Source organism: Loxodonta africana, chromosome 13 (assembly GCF_030014295.1).
Source record: "Loxodonta africana isolate mLoxAfr1 chromosome 13, mLoxAfr1.hap2, whole genome shotgun sequence".
Lineage (NCBI taxonomy): Eukaryota > Metazoa > Chordata > Mammalia > Proboscidea > Elephantidae > Loxodonta > Loxodonta africana.
Window position 1 is genome coordinate 59,412,157 of NC_087354.1, and position 17,163 is coordinate 59,429,319.

Here is a 17,163-nt window from a genome sequence, read left to right on the forward strand (position 1 = left end):
AGTTTAAAATAAGTTAAATCCGTTCCAGTTCCAGCAATGGTAGAGTAGCCTGTATTGAACCAACACTCCTGACAATACAAATTGTAAACTCTGGACATATTTGTAGGCATAAATGAATAATGATTAGAAGCAGAAACTTAAAGGGGATGTGATTCTTGAAAGAAGCGAAGCACACTGGTTGAGGTCCACATTCAACTGGCTTCTCTCCTGAGAGCATTTCCCAGTTCACTGGCTCACAGTAGATAGATATCAAGCAAAAAGTAACAGTTTTATTGAGAGGAGTTGGAGGGCAAGGCTGTCCAAGTGATCAGAAATTTCCACGTAGGAATTCTTGGAAAGAAGGGAGCCCCAGAGTGGGGAGCCCTCAGAATCTGCATACATGTGTCCCACAACTCTTTGGCAGACACCTAATTCCATACGTAGGCTGAGATTCCAAGGAACCGTGACAGGCAACAGCTGCAGTGAAAAAGAGCTGAGCAGCAGTTTCAGCCACTGCCAGGGCAAGGAAGCTCAGTTTGTAATGTTGGTAAAAATTAACTGGATGAGCTTTGCAGTAATTTGGATGTTATGGAAAAAGAACTGGTGAATTTTAAGACAGGTCAATAGAAATGATAAAGTACAAGAAGATCTGTACTTCAAGAAGTGTTAAAGGAAGTCTTTCAGACAGAAGGAAAACTACCCTATTTTTACGCAGATGATTCAAGCCTTCCACATTTGTTTGCCAACCGTGCCCTCCCCCCACAAGATATTCTCGTAATCATGCTATGCTAATTTTTTTACAGCAGTATGTAAAAAAAATTGGCATAACAGCCCTTATGAAAATACCTCGCAGGGGAGGGTGTGGTTGGAAAACAAATTTAGGAAACCAAACAACTGTAGAAGGTGTGTGTAATTTGTATACAAATACAGTATATCAGCAGGAAATCTCAATACAGAAAGAAAAAAAATTTATTAAAAAAATGTTTAAAAGAAAAATTGACTCTTTAAAGCAAAAATAGTAACGTATGTGGAGTTTGTTATGTGTAAAGTAAAATGCATGACAATAGCAAAAATGCTGGGAAAGGGGAAATGGAAGTATGTTGTTATAAGGTTATTACATTATTCTTAAAATGCTATAATATTTTATTATTTTTATTGTACTTCAGATGAAAGCTTACAGAGCAAACTAGCTTCTCCTTAAACAATTAATACGCATATTGCTCTGTGACATTGGTTGCCAACCTCACGGCATGTCAATGCTGTTCCCTTCTTGACCTTGGGTTCCCCATTACTGGCTTTCCTGTCCCCTCCTGCCTTCTTAGCCTTGCCCCTGGGCTGGTGTGTACATTTAGTGTCTTTCTGTTTTATACTCCTGTCTAATCTTTGGCTGAAGGGTGAATCTCAGGAGTGACTTCAGTACTGAGCTATATAAGAGTGTCCAGGGGCCGCTCCAGGCATTTCTCCAGTCTCTGTCAGACCAGTAAGTCTGGTCTTTGTGTGTGTGTGTTAGAATTTTGTTCTACATTTTTCTCCAGCTCTGTCTGGGACCCTTTATTTGTGATTCTTGTCAGAGTAGTCAGTGGTGGTAGCCAGCACCATCTAGTTGTGAAATGCTTTATTTCTTGAAGGTAGACTGTAATAAATTAAAGATGCATATGATAAATACTAAAAGCTGTACACACAAAAGAGGTACTGATAATGAGCCAATAAACAACATGAAGTGGAATCATAAAATATTCAATTCAAAACAAGGCAGAAAAAGAAGAATGGGGGAAGAAAGAACAGATGGGACAAATAAAAGACATATAGCAAGATAATAGACTTAAACCCAACCATATTAATAACCACATTAAACATAAATGGCCTAAGCACCCAAATTAAAAAGTCAAGAGATTGTCAGATTGGATAAAAAACAAAACTCAATTATATGTTGCCTACCAAAAACTCACTTTAAATACAAAGACACCAGGAGTTAAAAGGATGGAAAAAGATGCCAATACTAACACTAATTTTTTAAAAAGTTACATTTTAATATCAGACAATGTACATGTCAGAAAAAGAATATTACCAGGAAGAGTTATGTCATAGTAATAAAGGCATCAGTTCATCAAGAAAGAGAATATTCTTGAATGTTAATATACTTAATAGCAGAACTTCAAAATACATGATACAAAAACTGATAGAAATGAAAGAAGACAGACAAAGCTACAATTTTAGAGACCAGTACTCCCTTCTTAATCACTGACCTAACAAGTAGACAAAAAAATAAGTAAACATAGAAAAGACTTGAATAACAGTATCAAGCATCTTGTCCTAATATTTATAGAATATTCTACCCAATGACTGCAGAATACATATTTCTTTCAAGGGACCATGAAATTACCAATTTAAGCCATATTCTGGGCCATAAAGCAAGTTTCCATAAGTGTACAATGATTCAAATAATACCAAATGCTTTCTCCGTCTACCAAAACCGAAAAAAACAAACCCAGTGCTGTTGAGTTGATTCCAACTCATAGCGACCCTATAGGACAGTAGAACTGCCCCATAGAGTTTCCAAGGAGCGCCTGGTGGATTTGAACGGCTGACCCTTTGGTTAGCAGCTGTGGCACTTAACCACTATGCCACCAGGGTCTCTGTCTACAATGGTATTTAATTAGAAAATGGTATTAAATTAGAAAATACTACAAGGTATTTTCTTCAATAAGAAATTTATTTGGAAAAATTTTTAAGTACCTGCAGACAAAATGACAAACTTCTGACTAACTCATGGGACAAGGTAGAGATCAAAGGCAAATTATTTTCAATGGAATGAAAATGAAAATATGACATAACAAACTTTGTGGGATGTAACTAAAGCAATGCATAGAGACAATTTTTGGTATTAAATGGTATTAGAAAAGAAGAAAGATCTCAAATCAATAAGCTTCTACTTTAAAAAACTAGAAGAACAGCAAATTGAAACAAGTAAAGAAAGGAAAGAAGAGCAGAAATTAATGAAAGTGAAACAAACAATAGAGAAAATCAAAACCAAAAGCTGGTTTTTTAGGAAAATCAATAAGTTGGTAAGCCTCTAGTAAGACTGATCGGGAAAAGAAGACACAAATTACCAGTATCAAAAATGAAAAGGAACATTACCACAGACCCTACAGATATCCAAAGGACAATAAAGGATTAGTATTAAAAACTTTATGCCAGTAAGTTTGACATAGATGCAATGGACAGATTCCTTGAAAATCACAACTAATGAAACCACACAAGAAGGTACAGGTAACCTGAACACCTCTGTATCTATTAACAAAATTAAGTTTAACATCTTTCCACAAGGAAACTTCAGGCTCAAATGGCTTTACTTGTGAATTCTATCAAACATTTAAGGAAGAAATAACATCGGTTCTACAAAATCTTTTCAAGAAAATTGTGAGGAGGGAACAGTTACCAGCTCATTTAATAAAGGGAACATTACCCTAATACCAAAATTTTACAAGAAAACTGCAGACTAAAACTGCCATGTGAACACAGATGCAAAAAGTCATAATATGTTAGGAAATCTAGTCCAGTAATATATAAAAAGGATAAGGATACACCATCACCAAGTGGAGCTTAGCATTTGAAAATAAACTGATGAAATTCATGTTAATGGACCGAAAAAAAGAAAGACGTTATCTCAATAGATACAGAAAGAGCATCTGACAAAATCCAACATCTACCTTCCTGACAAAATCTCTCAGCAAACTCGGAACACTTCCTCAAGGGGATAACGAACACCTATGAAATACCTACAGCTAACATCGTATTTAATGACAAAAGATTGAATTCTTTTCCCCTGTAGCTGGGAAAAAGGCAAGGATGACCACTCTCCTCAGTACATGCATTCATTATTGTACTGAAGGTTCCAGCTAGTGCAATAAGATAACAAAAAGAAATAGGAGGCCCTCAGAAAGGAAGAAGTAAAATTCTTTTTGTTCACAGACAACATGATCATCCATATCAGAGGTCAGTATAATTCAAATGTGAACAGCAGTCCTTTAAACAAATGCTGGAACACATGCAAAAATATGAACCTAGACCCTTACATCATACACAAAAACTCAGGAGGCAGGGCCAAGATGGCAGAATAGGCAAGCACTTCCTGTGGTCCCTCTTACAACAAAGACCTGAAAAAAACAAGTAAATTGATGATATATGACAATCTAGGAGCTCTGAACATCAAAGACAAAGCTGAGGAGTCAGACTGAGCACCAAGGGGAAGGACAGTTCAGAAGCAGCAAAGAAGTGCCAGACCTGATCTGGCTGGCACCCTGCACACTCGATCCTTTGGTGCACGCAGGCTGAGGCAAGCAGTAGTGCTTGGGATGGGTTTTGCCACACTGGGAGAAACTGGGCAGCGGAGAGTCTGCGTGAGCCTCCAGAGCCGGGGGAAGCGGTGCTGGCTGTGTAAAAGTTAAGTGCAATTATCTAACCTACCATGCAGGATCAAAATAGCCCTTTCCCCTATGGGACTTCGTAAGGCAGAAGTGCCTCTCTTCCCTCTCATCTGCCCTCTCCCTGTTCTGCTCCAGTGCTGGTCCAGCAGCGTTCAGCCGTTGCCGCACCCCCTACCCCAGAAGTGGGACCTGTCACGCCTGACCCAGTCTCCCAGCTTTGGGGAGGGAACGAATAAACAAAAAAAGGAGGCCACCAGCTCCTCTAAGCTGTGAGCTCAGAGCTAACCACGCCCAAACCAGTCTCCGGGCTTTAAAAAAACGCTTCAAAAAATCCTCTAAGCCAGGAACTCAGGGCAGGCACTGCCCATTTGCTAGGTACAGGCATAAGCGGTCCACAGACTTCAAATGCCTTTCATCCCTGCCTAGACCTTTGTGGGCCCATTCAACAGCATAGGCCCTCATTAGCATAGTACAACAGGGTATATACCTAAAGCCTATTTTCAACCGCAACACCTAAGGGGGAATGGCAGATTTGTGACATTTGACACCGTCCTGCCCATTAAGCAGGATTCTTACCCGCCCACATCAGGGGCCTAAGAACTGGAGGCTTCACGCAGTCCACGTAGCCACCCATAACAGGGGTCCTAGAATAAATGATGCCTCCCAGTCCTTACAGCCAATAGCACTGGGTACCCAAAGTGCAGCTGCAAAACCCACCCACCTACATGCTCAAGGGGGCAGGGACATATCTTCCACCTAGGCACTCAAAGGCAACCGTCAGCTCCCTTCCTTGCTCAACACATAACCCCCTACTGCAGCCAGATACCTGTGCCTGCCCCAATCACCCCTACGTAGCCCTGCCAATCTAGCACTGTAGGTGAGAGCCTGTACCACACACTCGGTGACTGACGACCTGGACACCTGAGCTGAATCCACACAATGAAAGTAAATGGACTCCTGGGCTCATACAACTAGTAGCAGCTCTAACCACCGGGTGACAGGATGTGAGAGCTTCAAAGATGTCAATAATCAAGGTAGCTCACACGACCACCCTATTTGTGCGTATCAAAACAAAACAAGAAGCTAGGCCACTGTAAGCAAACATACATTAAATAAATACAGTAACTGATTAATGGCTTGGAGAAAACAGTCAATAGCAAATCACATAAAGTGGCAGACCATGATGGCTCCAGCAAGCGACCAAAACAAAGAACCAGGAAACCTCCTGGAGGGAGAGAAGATCTTGGAATTACCAGAGGTAGAATTCAAAAGATTAATTTACAGAGCTCTTCAAATGATCAGGGAAGAGATCAGGCAAAACTAAAATCAAGCCAAGTAACACACAGACAAAGCAACAGAGGAATTTAGGAAAACTACACAAGTGCAGAATGACATATTTAACAGACTGCTAGAATCCATTGAGAGACAGCAAATAGAAATCTGAAAGATTAACAATAAAATTTCAGAATTAGACAATTCAATAGAAAGTCATAGGAGCAGAATTGAGGCAACAGAAGTCAGAATTACTGACTTCTTAGAAACTCTAAGAATTACATGGGACTCTATCAAGAGGAATAATCTACAAGTGATTGGAGTGCCAGAACAGGGGGAATAACAGGAAATACAGAGAGGATTGTTGAAGATTTCCTGGCAGAAAACTTCCCTGATATTGTGAAAGACAAAAAGATATCTATCCAAGAAGTTCATCGAACCCCATACAGGGTAGATCCCAAAAGAAAGTCACCAAGACATATTATATCAAACTTGCCAAAACCAAAGATAGAGAATTTTAAGAGCAGCTAGGGATAAATGAAAAGTCACCTACAAAGAAGAGTCAATAAGACTAAGCTCGGACTACTCAGCAGAAACCATGCAGGCAAGAAAGCAATGGTATGACATATATAAAGCCTTGAGGGAAAAAAACTGCCAGCCAAGAATTATATATCCAGCAAAACTGTCTCTTAAATATGAAGACGAAATTAGGTCATTTCCGGATAAACAGAAGCTAAGGGAATTCTAAAAATCAAACCAAAACTACAAAATTACAAATACCAAAGGGAGTCCTCTAGCTAGAGAATAATTTCAGATAACAACCCAAGACTAGAACACAGGACAGAACAACCAGATATCAACCCAGGTAGGGAAGTCACAAAAATAAATAAAAGGTAAAACACTGAAAACAGGGAAACAGAGACGTCAATATGTAAAAGATGACAACATTAAAAATGAGGAACTAAATAGTGTTGTCAGAACTTTCACATGGAGATGAAATCAAGGTGATATCAAGAAATAAAACACTGGTTTAAACTTAGAAAAATGGAGGTAAATTTTAAGATAACCACAAAGGAAACTAACAATCCTACATATCAAAATAAAAAAGGAGAAAAACATAAAGATTCAGTATATACAAAATCAACAACAATGAAAAAGAAGAAAGAAAATACATAAAGAAAAACGACTCAGCTGAGTGAAATAACTCAATCACAAAAGGACAAATATTGTATGAGACCACTGCTGTAAATACTCGTGAAAGAGTTTACATAGAAAAAGAAACAATCTTTGATGGTTACGAGAGAGGGGAGGGGTGGGGATGGAAAAACACTTAATAGATAATTAAAAAAACAAACCCACTGCCGTTGAGTCGATTCCAACTCATAGCGACCCTATAGGACAGAGTAGAACTGCCCAACAGAATTTCCAAGGAACACCTGGTAGATTCAAACTGCTGACCTCTTGGTTAGCAGTCTTCCACTTAACCACTGCACCACCAGGGTTTCCTAACAAGTGGAAATTTTGGTGAAGGGTAAGACAGTATACAGTATTGGGGAAGTCAGTTACAGGCAAGGTCATGGTAGCTCCACAGACCAGTCCAAACTCCCTGAGGGACCAAATTGCTGGGCTGAGTGCTGTGGGACCATGACCTTGGGAAATATCTAGCTCAACTGGCATAACATAGTTTATAAAGAATACGTTTTACATTCTACTTTGGTGAGTAGCATCTGGGGTCTTAAAAGCCTGTGAGTGGTCATCTAGGATACTCCACTGGTCTCACCCCTTCAGGAGCAAGGAAGAATGAAGAAAACTAAAGATACTAGATGGTGCTCAGCTACCACCACTGACTTCTCTGACAGGGATCACAATAGATGGTCCTGGACAGAGCTGGAGAAAAATGCAGAGCAAAATTCTAACTCAAAAAGAAGGACCAGACTTGCACACCTGACAGAGACTGGAGAAACCCTGAGAGTGCGGCCCCTGGACACCCTTTCAGCTCAGTAGTGAGGTCACTCCTGAGGTTCACCCTTCAGCCAAAGATTGAAGAGGTGCATGGAACAAAACAAGACTAAAGGGGCCCACCAGCCCTGGGGCAGGGACTGGAAGGCAGGAGGGAACAGGAAAGCTGGTAATAGGGAACCCAGGGTTGAGAAGGGAGATTGTTGACATGTCGTGGAGCTGTTAACCAATGTCAGAACAACATGTGTACTAATCGTTTGATGAGAAATTAGTTTGTTCTAAAGTACAAAAAATAAAAATAATAAAAAGAAAAATGACTCAGCACAGAAAATTAGGTGGAACAAAGCAACTGTCAACAACACACAAAAAATACATCAAAATGACAGTGCTAAACTCATACCTATCAATAATTATGTAAATGGACTAAATGCACAAATAAAGAGACACAGAATGGCAGAATGGATTAAAAAACAAGGTCTACCTATATGCTGTCTATAAGAGCCACACCTTAAACTCAAAGAACACAAACTAAAACTCAAAGGGTGGAAAAAAATACATCAAGCAAACAACAATCAAAAAAGAGCAGGAGTGGCAATATTAATCTCCGACAAGTAAACTTTAAAGCAAAATCCACTGCAAAGGATAAAGAAGGACACTATATAATGACTAAAGGGTCAATACCATAATAAATATATATGCACCCAACGACAGGGCTCCAAAATACATAAAACAAACTCTAACACCATTGAAAAGAGAAAGAGATAAATCCACAATAATAGTAGGAGACTTCAACACCACTTTCGGTGAAGGACAGAACATCCAGAAAGAAGCTAAATAAAGACAGAGAAGACCTAAATGCTAAAATCAACCAACTTGATCTTACAGACATACAGAACATACACAAAACTTAGCAAATATTAAAAGCTAAAAGTATGCAACTTCTATAAGAAACATCTTAGTGACATTACGCTTGGCAAAGAATTTTTAAATAGGAGACAAAAAGCACAAATTATAAAAGGAAAAAATATCAATAAACCGGACCTCATCAAAATTTTGCACTTCAAAAGACAGTGTTGTTACAAAAATAAAAGGCAAGCTACAGACTGCGATAAAATATCTGCAAAACATACATTCGACAAAAGTGTCATAGCTGGGATATATTACAACTCATTTCTAGTAAGACAACACAATTTTAGAAATGAAGAAAATGAGTTAAAAAACTAGAAATGTGAATAAAGTACGGTCTTTATTTAATCAAAATGTATAAAAAATGATTCATTAGTTATAACAAATATACCATATTAATGCAGATATTAATTATAGGGGAAACCAGGTACAGAATTTATGGGAACTCTGTGCTAACTTCATAATTTTTCTGTAAATCTAAAATTGTTCTAAAAAATAAAGTCCATTTTTTTTAATGAGCAAAGATTTTTATAGACACTTCACCAAAGAATATATTAAGATGCCAAATAAGTATGTAAAAAGATGCTCAACATGATTAATCACTGTTCTTGTGTGCCTTTGAGTTGATTCTGACTCATAGCAACCCTTCAGAACAGCAGAGTACAACTGCCCCACAGAGTTTTCTAGGCTGTAATCTTTATGGGAGTAGATTGCCGGGTCTTTTCTCCTGCAGATCGCTGGGTAGGTTGCAAACGTCTAGGAAACCCTATGGGGCAGTTCTGTCCTACGGGGTCGCTATGCATTGGAATCGACTGGACAGCAGTGGGACATATGCAAAATCAGCATCCCGTTTGTGTTTAAGTTAATCACCCATAATGCAGACCTGCTCTCAGAAGTTGTGTCTTGATTACACTTGTTGTTTTTATAGTGTTGATGGCTTTTTACTAAGTTGTTCATATATGAAGTCCTTATTACTTGAATTTATAAGATGGCTGGCTGGAATTAGGAGTGTAATCTGTTGTCATGGAAACCAGTTTTTCTATTTTCCTACACATGTGCTAATATAGAGATAAAATCTACAGCCAGAGTTAGAATTTGTAAATCCTGAAACAGACGGTTACCAAACAAACAAACAAAAAACAAACTTGTTGCCATCGAGTCAGTTCTGACTCATAGCGACCCTAGAGGACAGAGCAGGACTGCCCCACAGAGTTTCCAAGGAGCACCTGGTAAATTCGAACTGTTGATCTTTTGGTTAGCAGCCATTGCACTTAACCACTATGCCTCCAAGGTTTCCTACATGGTTACACTCCCTTGTATTTTTTTCAAAATCCCTTTAAAATGTACCAAATTGGAAATAGTATTCTAATAACATGTTAATTATTGCCAAGTTTGTAAAGAGGGCTTTACGTTCTACTTTATTTGGTAACTTCTAATAATAAATCCTAGTCATGACATTATTGATGTCCCTTGAACATGAAAACAGCCTGATCATACAACATAAATATCTCACAGATCATATCCGAAGCTAAAGGACCTCTTAACGTATATATTTGCCTCTGTTAAATATTTTGGAGGAATTATCAAGATCAATTCAGTTCTATTCCTATTGTTATTAATTTAATCCAAAATGTATCATCTGTGTATGTAATGAGGGTAGCTCCTAATTTCATCATCCATGCCATTATTAAATTACTAAATATTGGTACTAAGGGACAGATTATAATGGAGTGTCATTAAATGTCCTTTCACACTGACCCAGAACCAGAAAGAAATAATAGCTAACATTTATAGAGTGTACAATTGGCTTTCACACACATCGATAGTTGAACCTTCACTTATTCAACACACATTTCTGAAACTGAGAGCCAATTCTATGCCAAGCATTGACTAGATACTGGGGATACAATGGTGATCCTTAGAATAGCTCTACAGCAGTGGTTATCAAGGTGTAATCTCAGAACCAGCAGCCTCCTCATCACCTGAGAACTCATTAAAATTGCAAATTCTCAAGCCTCACCCCAGAACTGAACCAGACACTGTAGGGGTAGAGAGGGCCCACAATTTTTTTAACAAGCCCTCCAGGTGATTCTGATGAGTGCTCAAGTCTGAGAACCACTGCCCTGTAAAATAGCGCTATATATATTAGGAAATCGAGGCTCAGAGAGGGATGTAACAGTTGAGATACACTTTTTTTTCCACCACCTAGTGCCAGAACTTAGAAATGTGTCTGGCATATAGTACAGCCAATTGGTGTCGAGTTTATTCTGGCTCATGGCAACCCCATGTGCCGTGTAGAACTGTGCACCGTAGGGTTTATTCTGGGTGGATTCAAACTGCTAAACCTTTCTCCAATACTAGCCGAGCTGAGTTCTTAACAACTTGGATCACCCAGGGACTGCTGACATATACTATTAACAAAAAAACTTGCTTTAAGTCGATTCAGACTCATGGCAACCCCATAGGACAGAGTAGAACTACCTCGTAGGGTTTCCAAGGCTGTAATCTTTACAGAAGGAAACTGCCACATTTTTCTCCCATGGAGCGGCTTTTGGATTAGAACCACCGAACTTTTGGTTAGCAGCTGAGTATTTAACCACTGGGTCACCAGGGCTCCTCTGGCATGTTGTTGTTGTTGTTGTTAGGTGCCGTCAAGTCGGTTCCGACTCATAGCGATCCTATGCACAACAGAACGGAACACTGCCCCGTCCTGAGCCATCCTTAAAATCGTTGTTATGCTTGAGCTCATTGTTGCAGCCACTGTGTCAATCCACCTCGTTGAGGGTCTTCCTCTTTTCTGCTGACCCTGTACTTTGCCAAGCATGATGTCCTTCTCTAGGGACTGATCCCTCCTGACAATATATCCAAAGTATGTAAGACACAGTCTCACCATTCTTGCTTCTAAGGAGCATTCAGTTTGTCATACTGTGGGGGCTTGCATGTTGCTGTCATGCTGGAAACTATGCCACCAGTATTCAAATACCAGCAGGGTCACCCATGGAGGACAGGTTTCAGTTGAGCTTCCAGACTAAGACAGACTAGGAAGAAGGACGCAGCAGTCTACATCTGAAGAGCATTAGCCAGTGAAAGCTTTATGAATAGCAGTAGAACATTGTCTGATATAGTGCTGGAAGGTGAGCACCCCAGGCTGGAAGGCACTCAAAAGATAACTGGGGAAGAGCTGCCTCCTCAAAGTAGAGTCAACCTTAATGACGTGGATGGAGTAAAGCTTTCAGGACCTTCATTTGCTGATGTGGCATGACTCAAAATGCGAAGAAACAGCTCCAGACCTCCATTAATAATCGGAACCTGGAATGTACAAAGTATGAATCTAGGAAAATTGGAAATCATCAAAAATGAAATGGAACGCATAAACATTGATATCCTAGGCATTAGTGAGCTGAAATGGACTGGTATTGGCCATTCTGAATAGGACAATGCTATAGTCTACTATGCTGGGAATGACAACTTGAGGAATGGTGTTGCATTCATCATCAAAAAGAACATTTCAAGATCTATCCTGAAGTACAACGCTGTCAGTGATACGATAATATCCATACACCTACAAGGGAGACCAGTTAATACGATTATTATTCAAATTTGCGCACCAACCACTACGACCAAAGATGAAGAAATAGAAAATTTTCTTCAGCTGCTGCAGTCTGAAATTGATTGAACATGCAATCAAGATGCACTGATAATTACTGGTGATTGGAATGTGAAAGTTGGAAACAAAGAAGAAGGATCAGTAGTTGGAAAATATGGCCTTGGTGATGGAAACAATGCCAGAGATCAAATGATAGAATCCTGCAAGACCAACAACTTCTTCACTGCAAATACCTTCTTTCACCAACATAAACGGCGACTATACATATGGACCTCGGCAGATGGAACACACAGAAATCAAATTGACTACATCTCTGGAAAGAGACGATGGAAAACCTCAATATCATCAGTCAGAACAAGGCCAGGGGCCGACTGTGCAACTGACCATCAATTGCTCATATGCAAGTTCAAGCTGAAACTGAAGAAAATCAGAGCAAGTCCACGAGAGCCAAAATACGGCCTTGAGTATATCCCACCTGAATTTAGAGACAATCTGAAGAATAGATTTGACACACTGAACACTAGTGACCGAAGACCAGATGAGTTGTGGCATGACATCAAGGACATCATATATGAAGAAAGCAAGAGGTCACTGAAAAGACAGGAAAGAAAGAAAAGACCAAAATGGATGTCAGAGGAGACTCTGAAACTTGCTCTCGAACGTCGAGCAGCTAAAGCAAAAGGAAGAAATGATGAAGTAAAAGAACTGAACAGAAGATTTCAAAGGGCGGCTTGAGAAGACAAAGTGAAATATTATAATGACATGTGCAAAGAGCTGGAGATGGAAAACCAAAAGGGAAGAACATGCTCACAGTTCCTCAAGCTGAAAGAATTAAAGAAAAAATTCAAGCCTCAAGTTGCAATAGTGAAAGATTCTATGGGGAAAATGCTAAATGATGCAGGAAGCATCAAAAGAAGATGGAAGGAAAACACAGAGTCATTATACCAAAAAGAATTAGTCCATGTTCAACCATTTCAAGAGGTAGCATATGATCAGGAACTGATGGTACTAAAGGAAGAAGTCCTCTGGCATATAGTATAGAAACTCATTGCCGTCAAATTGGTTCCGACTCATAACAACCCTATAGGACAGAGTAGAACTGCCCCATAGGGTTTCCAAGGAGCAGCTGGTAGATTCAAACTGTTGACCTTTTGGTTAGCAGCTGAGATCTTAATCACTGCACCACCAGGGCTCCACCATGTTGTATAGGCACCCAATAAAGATTTGCTGGATGAAGAAATGAATGAATTCTCCAAAAAGTTGTGCTATCACCCAGTTATGGCAATAGACCAAGGAATATAATCCTAACTTGTTTAAAATACATATAAAGATAATGAATATATTTCATCTGGAAAGAGAAATGTTTTCTGTGACACCAAGAATTATAATTTTAAAACTAGTACTTTTGACTTTCACTTAAAAGAGAAAGTTCTCACCATTTATAATAGCTCCTAAAAAAGTAAAATACCTCAGAATAAATCTAACCAGGGATGTAAAAGACTTATACAAATAAAACTACAAAACACTACTGCAAGAAACCAAAAGAGCTCTACATAAATGGAAAAAACATACCATGCTCATGGATAGGTAGACTCAATATTGTGAAAATGACAATTATACCCAAAGCAATTTATAAATACTACACAATCCCGATCCAAATACCAACAATATTCTTTAAGGAGATGGAAAAAATTACCATTAACTTTATATGGAAAGAGACGAAGCTCTGGATAAGTAAAGCACTATTAAAGAAGTAGAAGGACTTGCACTACCTGACCTCAGAACCTACTATATAGCTATGGTAGTCAAAACAGCGTGGTACTGGTATGACAACAGAAACATTGACCAGTGGAAAAGAATTGAGAATACAGATGTAAATCCATTCACCTATGGTCACTTGATCTTTGGGAAGGGCCCAGAATCCATCAACTGGGGAAAAGACAGTCTTTTTAACAAATGGTTCTGGCAAAACTGGATGTCCATCTGCAAAAAATGAAACAGGACCCATACCTAATACCATATACAAAAACTACTTCAAACTGGATAAAGACCTAAATATAAAGTCAAAAGCTATGAAGCTCAAAGAAGAAAAAATAGGATCAACACTAGAGGCCCTATTACATGGCATTAACAGGATACAAACCAGAACCAACAACACACAAACTCCAGAAGATAAGCTAGATAACTGGGATCTTCTAAAAATTAAACACTTAATGCTCATCAAAAGACTCTACCAAAAGAGAAACTACAAACTGGGAAAATTTTGGCTATTACAAATTAGACAATGGTCTAATCTCTAAAATCTACAAGAAAATCCAACACCTCTACAACAAAAAGACAAATAATCCAATTAAAAAAATGGGCAAAGGAAATGAACAGACATATCACCGAAGAAGACACTCAAGCGGCCAACAGACACATGAGGAAATACTTGTGATCACTAGCCACTAAAGAAATGCAAATCAAAACCACGATGAGATACCAACTCACCCTGGCATTATTGGCTGTGGGGAGATGGGAAATTCTTATGCACTGTTGGTGGGAATGAAAAATGATACAGCCATTTTAGAAAATGATATGGTGCTTCCTTAGAATACTAGAAATAGAAGTACCATATGATCCAGCAATCCCACTCCTAGGAATATCTCCTAGAGAAATAAGAGTCGTCACATGAATAGAGATATGCACACCCATGTTCACTGCAGTATTGTTCACAACAGCAAAACGATGAAAACAACCTAGATGTCCATCAATAGATGAATGGATAATCAAACTGTGGTACATACACATAATGGAGTATTGTTGTTGTTGTTAGCTGCCGTTGAGTGAGTTCCAACTCATAGCGACCCTATGCACAATAGAATGAAACACTGCCCGGTCCTGCGCCATCCTTAAAATCGTTGTTATGTTTGAGCTCGTTGTTGCAGCCACTGTGTCAATCCACCTCGTTGAGGGTCTTCCTCTTTTCTGCTAACCCTCTACTTTGCCAAGCATGATGTCCTTCTCCAGGGACTGATCCCTCCTGACAACATGTCCAAAGTATGTAAGACGTAGTCTCGCCATCCTTGCTTCTAAGGAGCATTCTGGCTGTACTTCTTCCAAGACAGATTTGTTCATTCTTTTGGCAGTCCATGGTATATTCAATATTCTTCATCAACACCACTATTCAAAGGCACCAATTCTTTGGTCTTCCTTATTCATTGTCCAGCTTTTGTATGCATACGATGTGATTGAAAATACCATGGCTTGAGTCCGGGGCACCTTAGTCTTCCAGGTGACATCTTTGCTCTTCAAAACTTTAAAGGGGTCCTTTGCGGCAGATTTCCCCAATGGGCAATGGGTCATTTGATTTCTTGGCTGCTGCTTCCATGGCTCTTGATTGTGGATCCAAGTAAAATGAAATCCTTGACAAATTCAATCTTATCTCCGTTTATCATGATGTTGCTCATTGGTCCAGTTGTGAGGATTTTTTTTTTTTTATTAACTTTTATTGAGCTTCAAGTGAACGTTTACAAATCAAGTCAGATTGTCACATATAAGTTTATATACATCTTACTCTGTACTCCCACTTGCTCTCCCCCTAATGAGTCAGCCCTTCCAGTCTCTCCTTTCGTGACAATTTTGCCAGCTTCCAACTCTCTCTATCCTCCCATCCCCCCTCCTGACAGGAGATGCCAACACAGTCTCAAGTGTCCACCTGATATAATTAGCTCACTCTTCATCAGCATCTCTCTCCTACCCACTGTCCAGTCCCTTTCATGTCTGATGAGTTGTCTTCGGGGATGGTTCCTGTCCTGTGCCAACAGAAGGTTTGGGGACCATGACCGCCGGGATTCCTCTAGTCTAAGTCAGACCATTAAGTATGGTCTTTTTGTGAGAATTTGGGGTCTGCATCCCACTGATCTCCTGCTGCCTCAGGGGTTCTCTGTTGTGCTCCCTGTCAGGGCAGTCATCGATTGTGGCCAGGCACCCACTAGTTCTTCTGGTCTCAGGATGATGTAGGTCTCTGGTTCATGTGGCCCTTTCTGTCTCTTGGGCTCTTAGTTGTTGTGTGACCTTGGTGTTCTTCATTCTCCTTTGCTCCAGGTGGGTTGAGACCAATTGATGCATCTTAGATGGCCGCTTGTTAGCATTTAAGACCCCAGACGCCACATTTCAAAGTGGGATGCCAGTTGTGAGGATTTTTGTTTACTTTTTTTTTTTTTATGTTGAAGTGCAATCCATACTGAAGGCTGTGGTCTTTGATCTTCATTAGTAAGTGCTCCAAGTCCTTTTCACTTTCAGCAAGCAAGGTTGTGTCATCTGCATAACGCAGTTTGTTAATGAGTCTTCCTCCAATCCTGATGCCCCGTTATTCTTCGTATAGTCCAGCTTCTCAGACTATTTGCTCAGCATACCAATTGAATAGGTACGGTGAAAGGATACAACCCTGACACACACCTCTCCTGACTTTAAACCAATCAGCGTCCCCTTGTTCTGTCCGAACAACTGCCTCTTGATCTATGTAAAGGTTCCTTAGGAGCACAATTAAGTGTTCTGGAATTCCCATTCTTCGCAATGTTATCCATAATTTGTTATGATCCACACAGTCGAATGCCTTTGCATAGTCAATAAAACATAGGTAAACATCCTTCTGGTATTCTCTGCTTTCAGCCAGGATCCATCTGACATCAAAAATGATATCCCTGGTTCCACATCCTCTTCTGAAACGAGCCTGAATTTCTGGCAGTTCCCTATCGATATACTGCTGCAGTCGTTTTTGTATTACCTTCAGTAAAATTTTGCTTGTGCGTGATATTAATGATAAAAAAAAATATTGTTCTATAATTTCCACATTCAGTTGGATCACCTTTCTTGGGAATAGGCATAAATATGGATCTCTTCCAGCCAGTTGGCCAGGAAGCGGTCTTCCATATTTCTTGGCACAGACAAGTGAACGCCTCCAGTGCTGCATACATTTGCTGAAACATCTCAATTGATATTCTGTCAATTCCTGGAGCCTTGTTTATCGCC

General features: G+C 39.6%; 1 protein-coding gene across 3 annotated transcripts in view; it reads right to left on the reverse strand.

Moving 5' to 3' along the window:
* The window catches only part of TEX9 (testis expressed 9), a 60,084-nt gene that overhangs the window by 1,681 nt on the left and 41,240 nt on the right, over positions 1 to 17,163 (reverse strand). Inside the window, exon 11 of one of the 3 annotated variants that reach the window (XM_064267513.1) lies at positions 6,914 to 11,852. The exons of the other annotated variants lie outside the window; for them this stretch is intronic. Coding sequence (XP_064123583.1) covers positions 11,733 to 11,852 — 120 coding nt within the window. The 3' untranslated portion in view covers positions 6,914 to 11,732. Of the gene's footprint in view, positions 1 to 6,913; positions 11,853 to 17,163 lie in introns of those variants that run through there. 3 annotated transcript variants of the gene reach the window in all.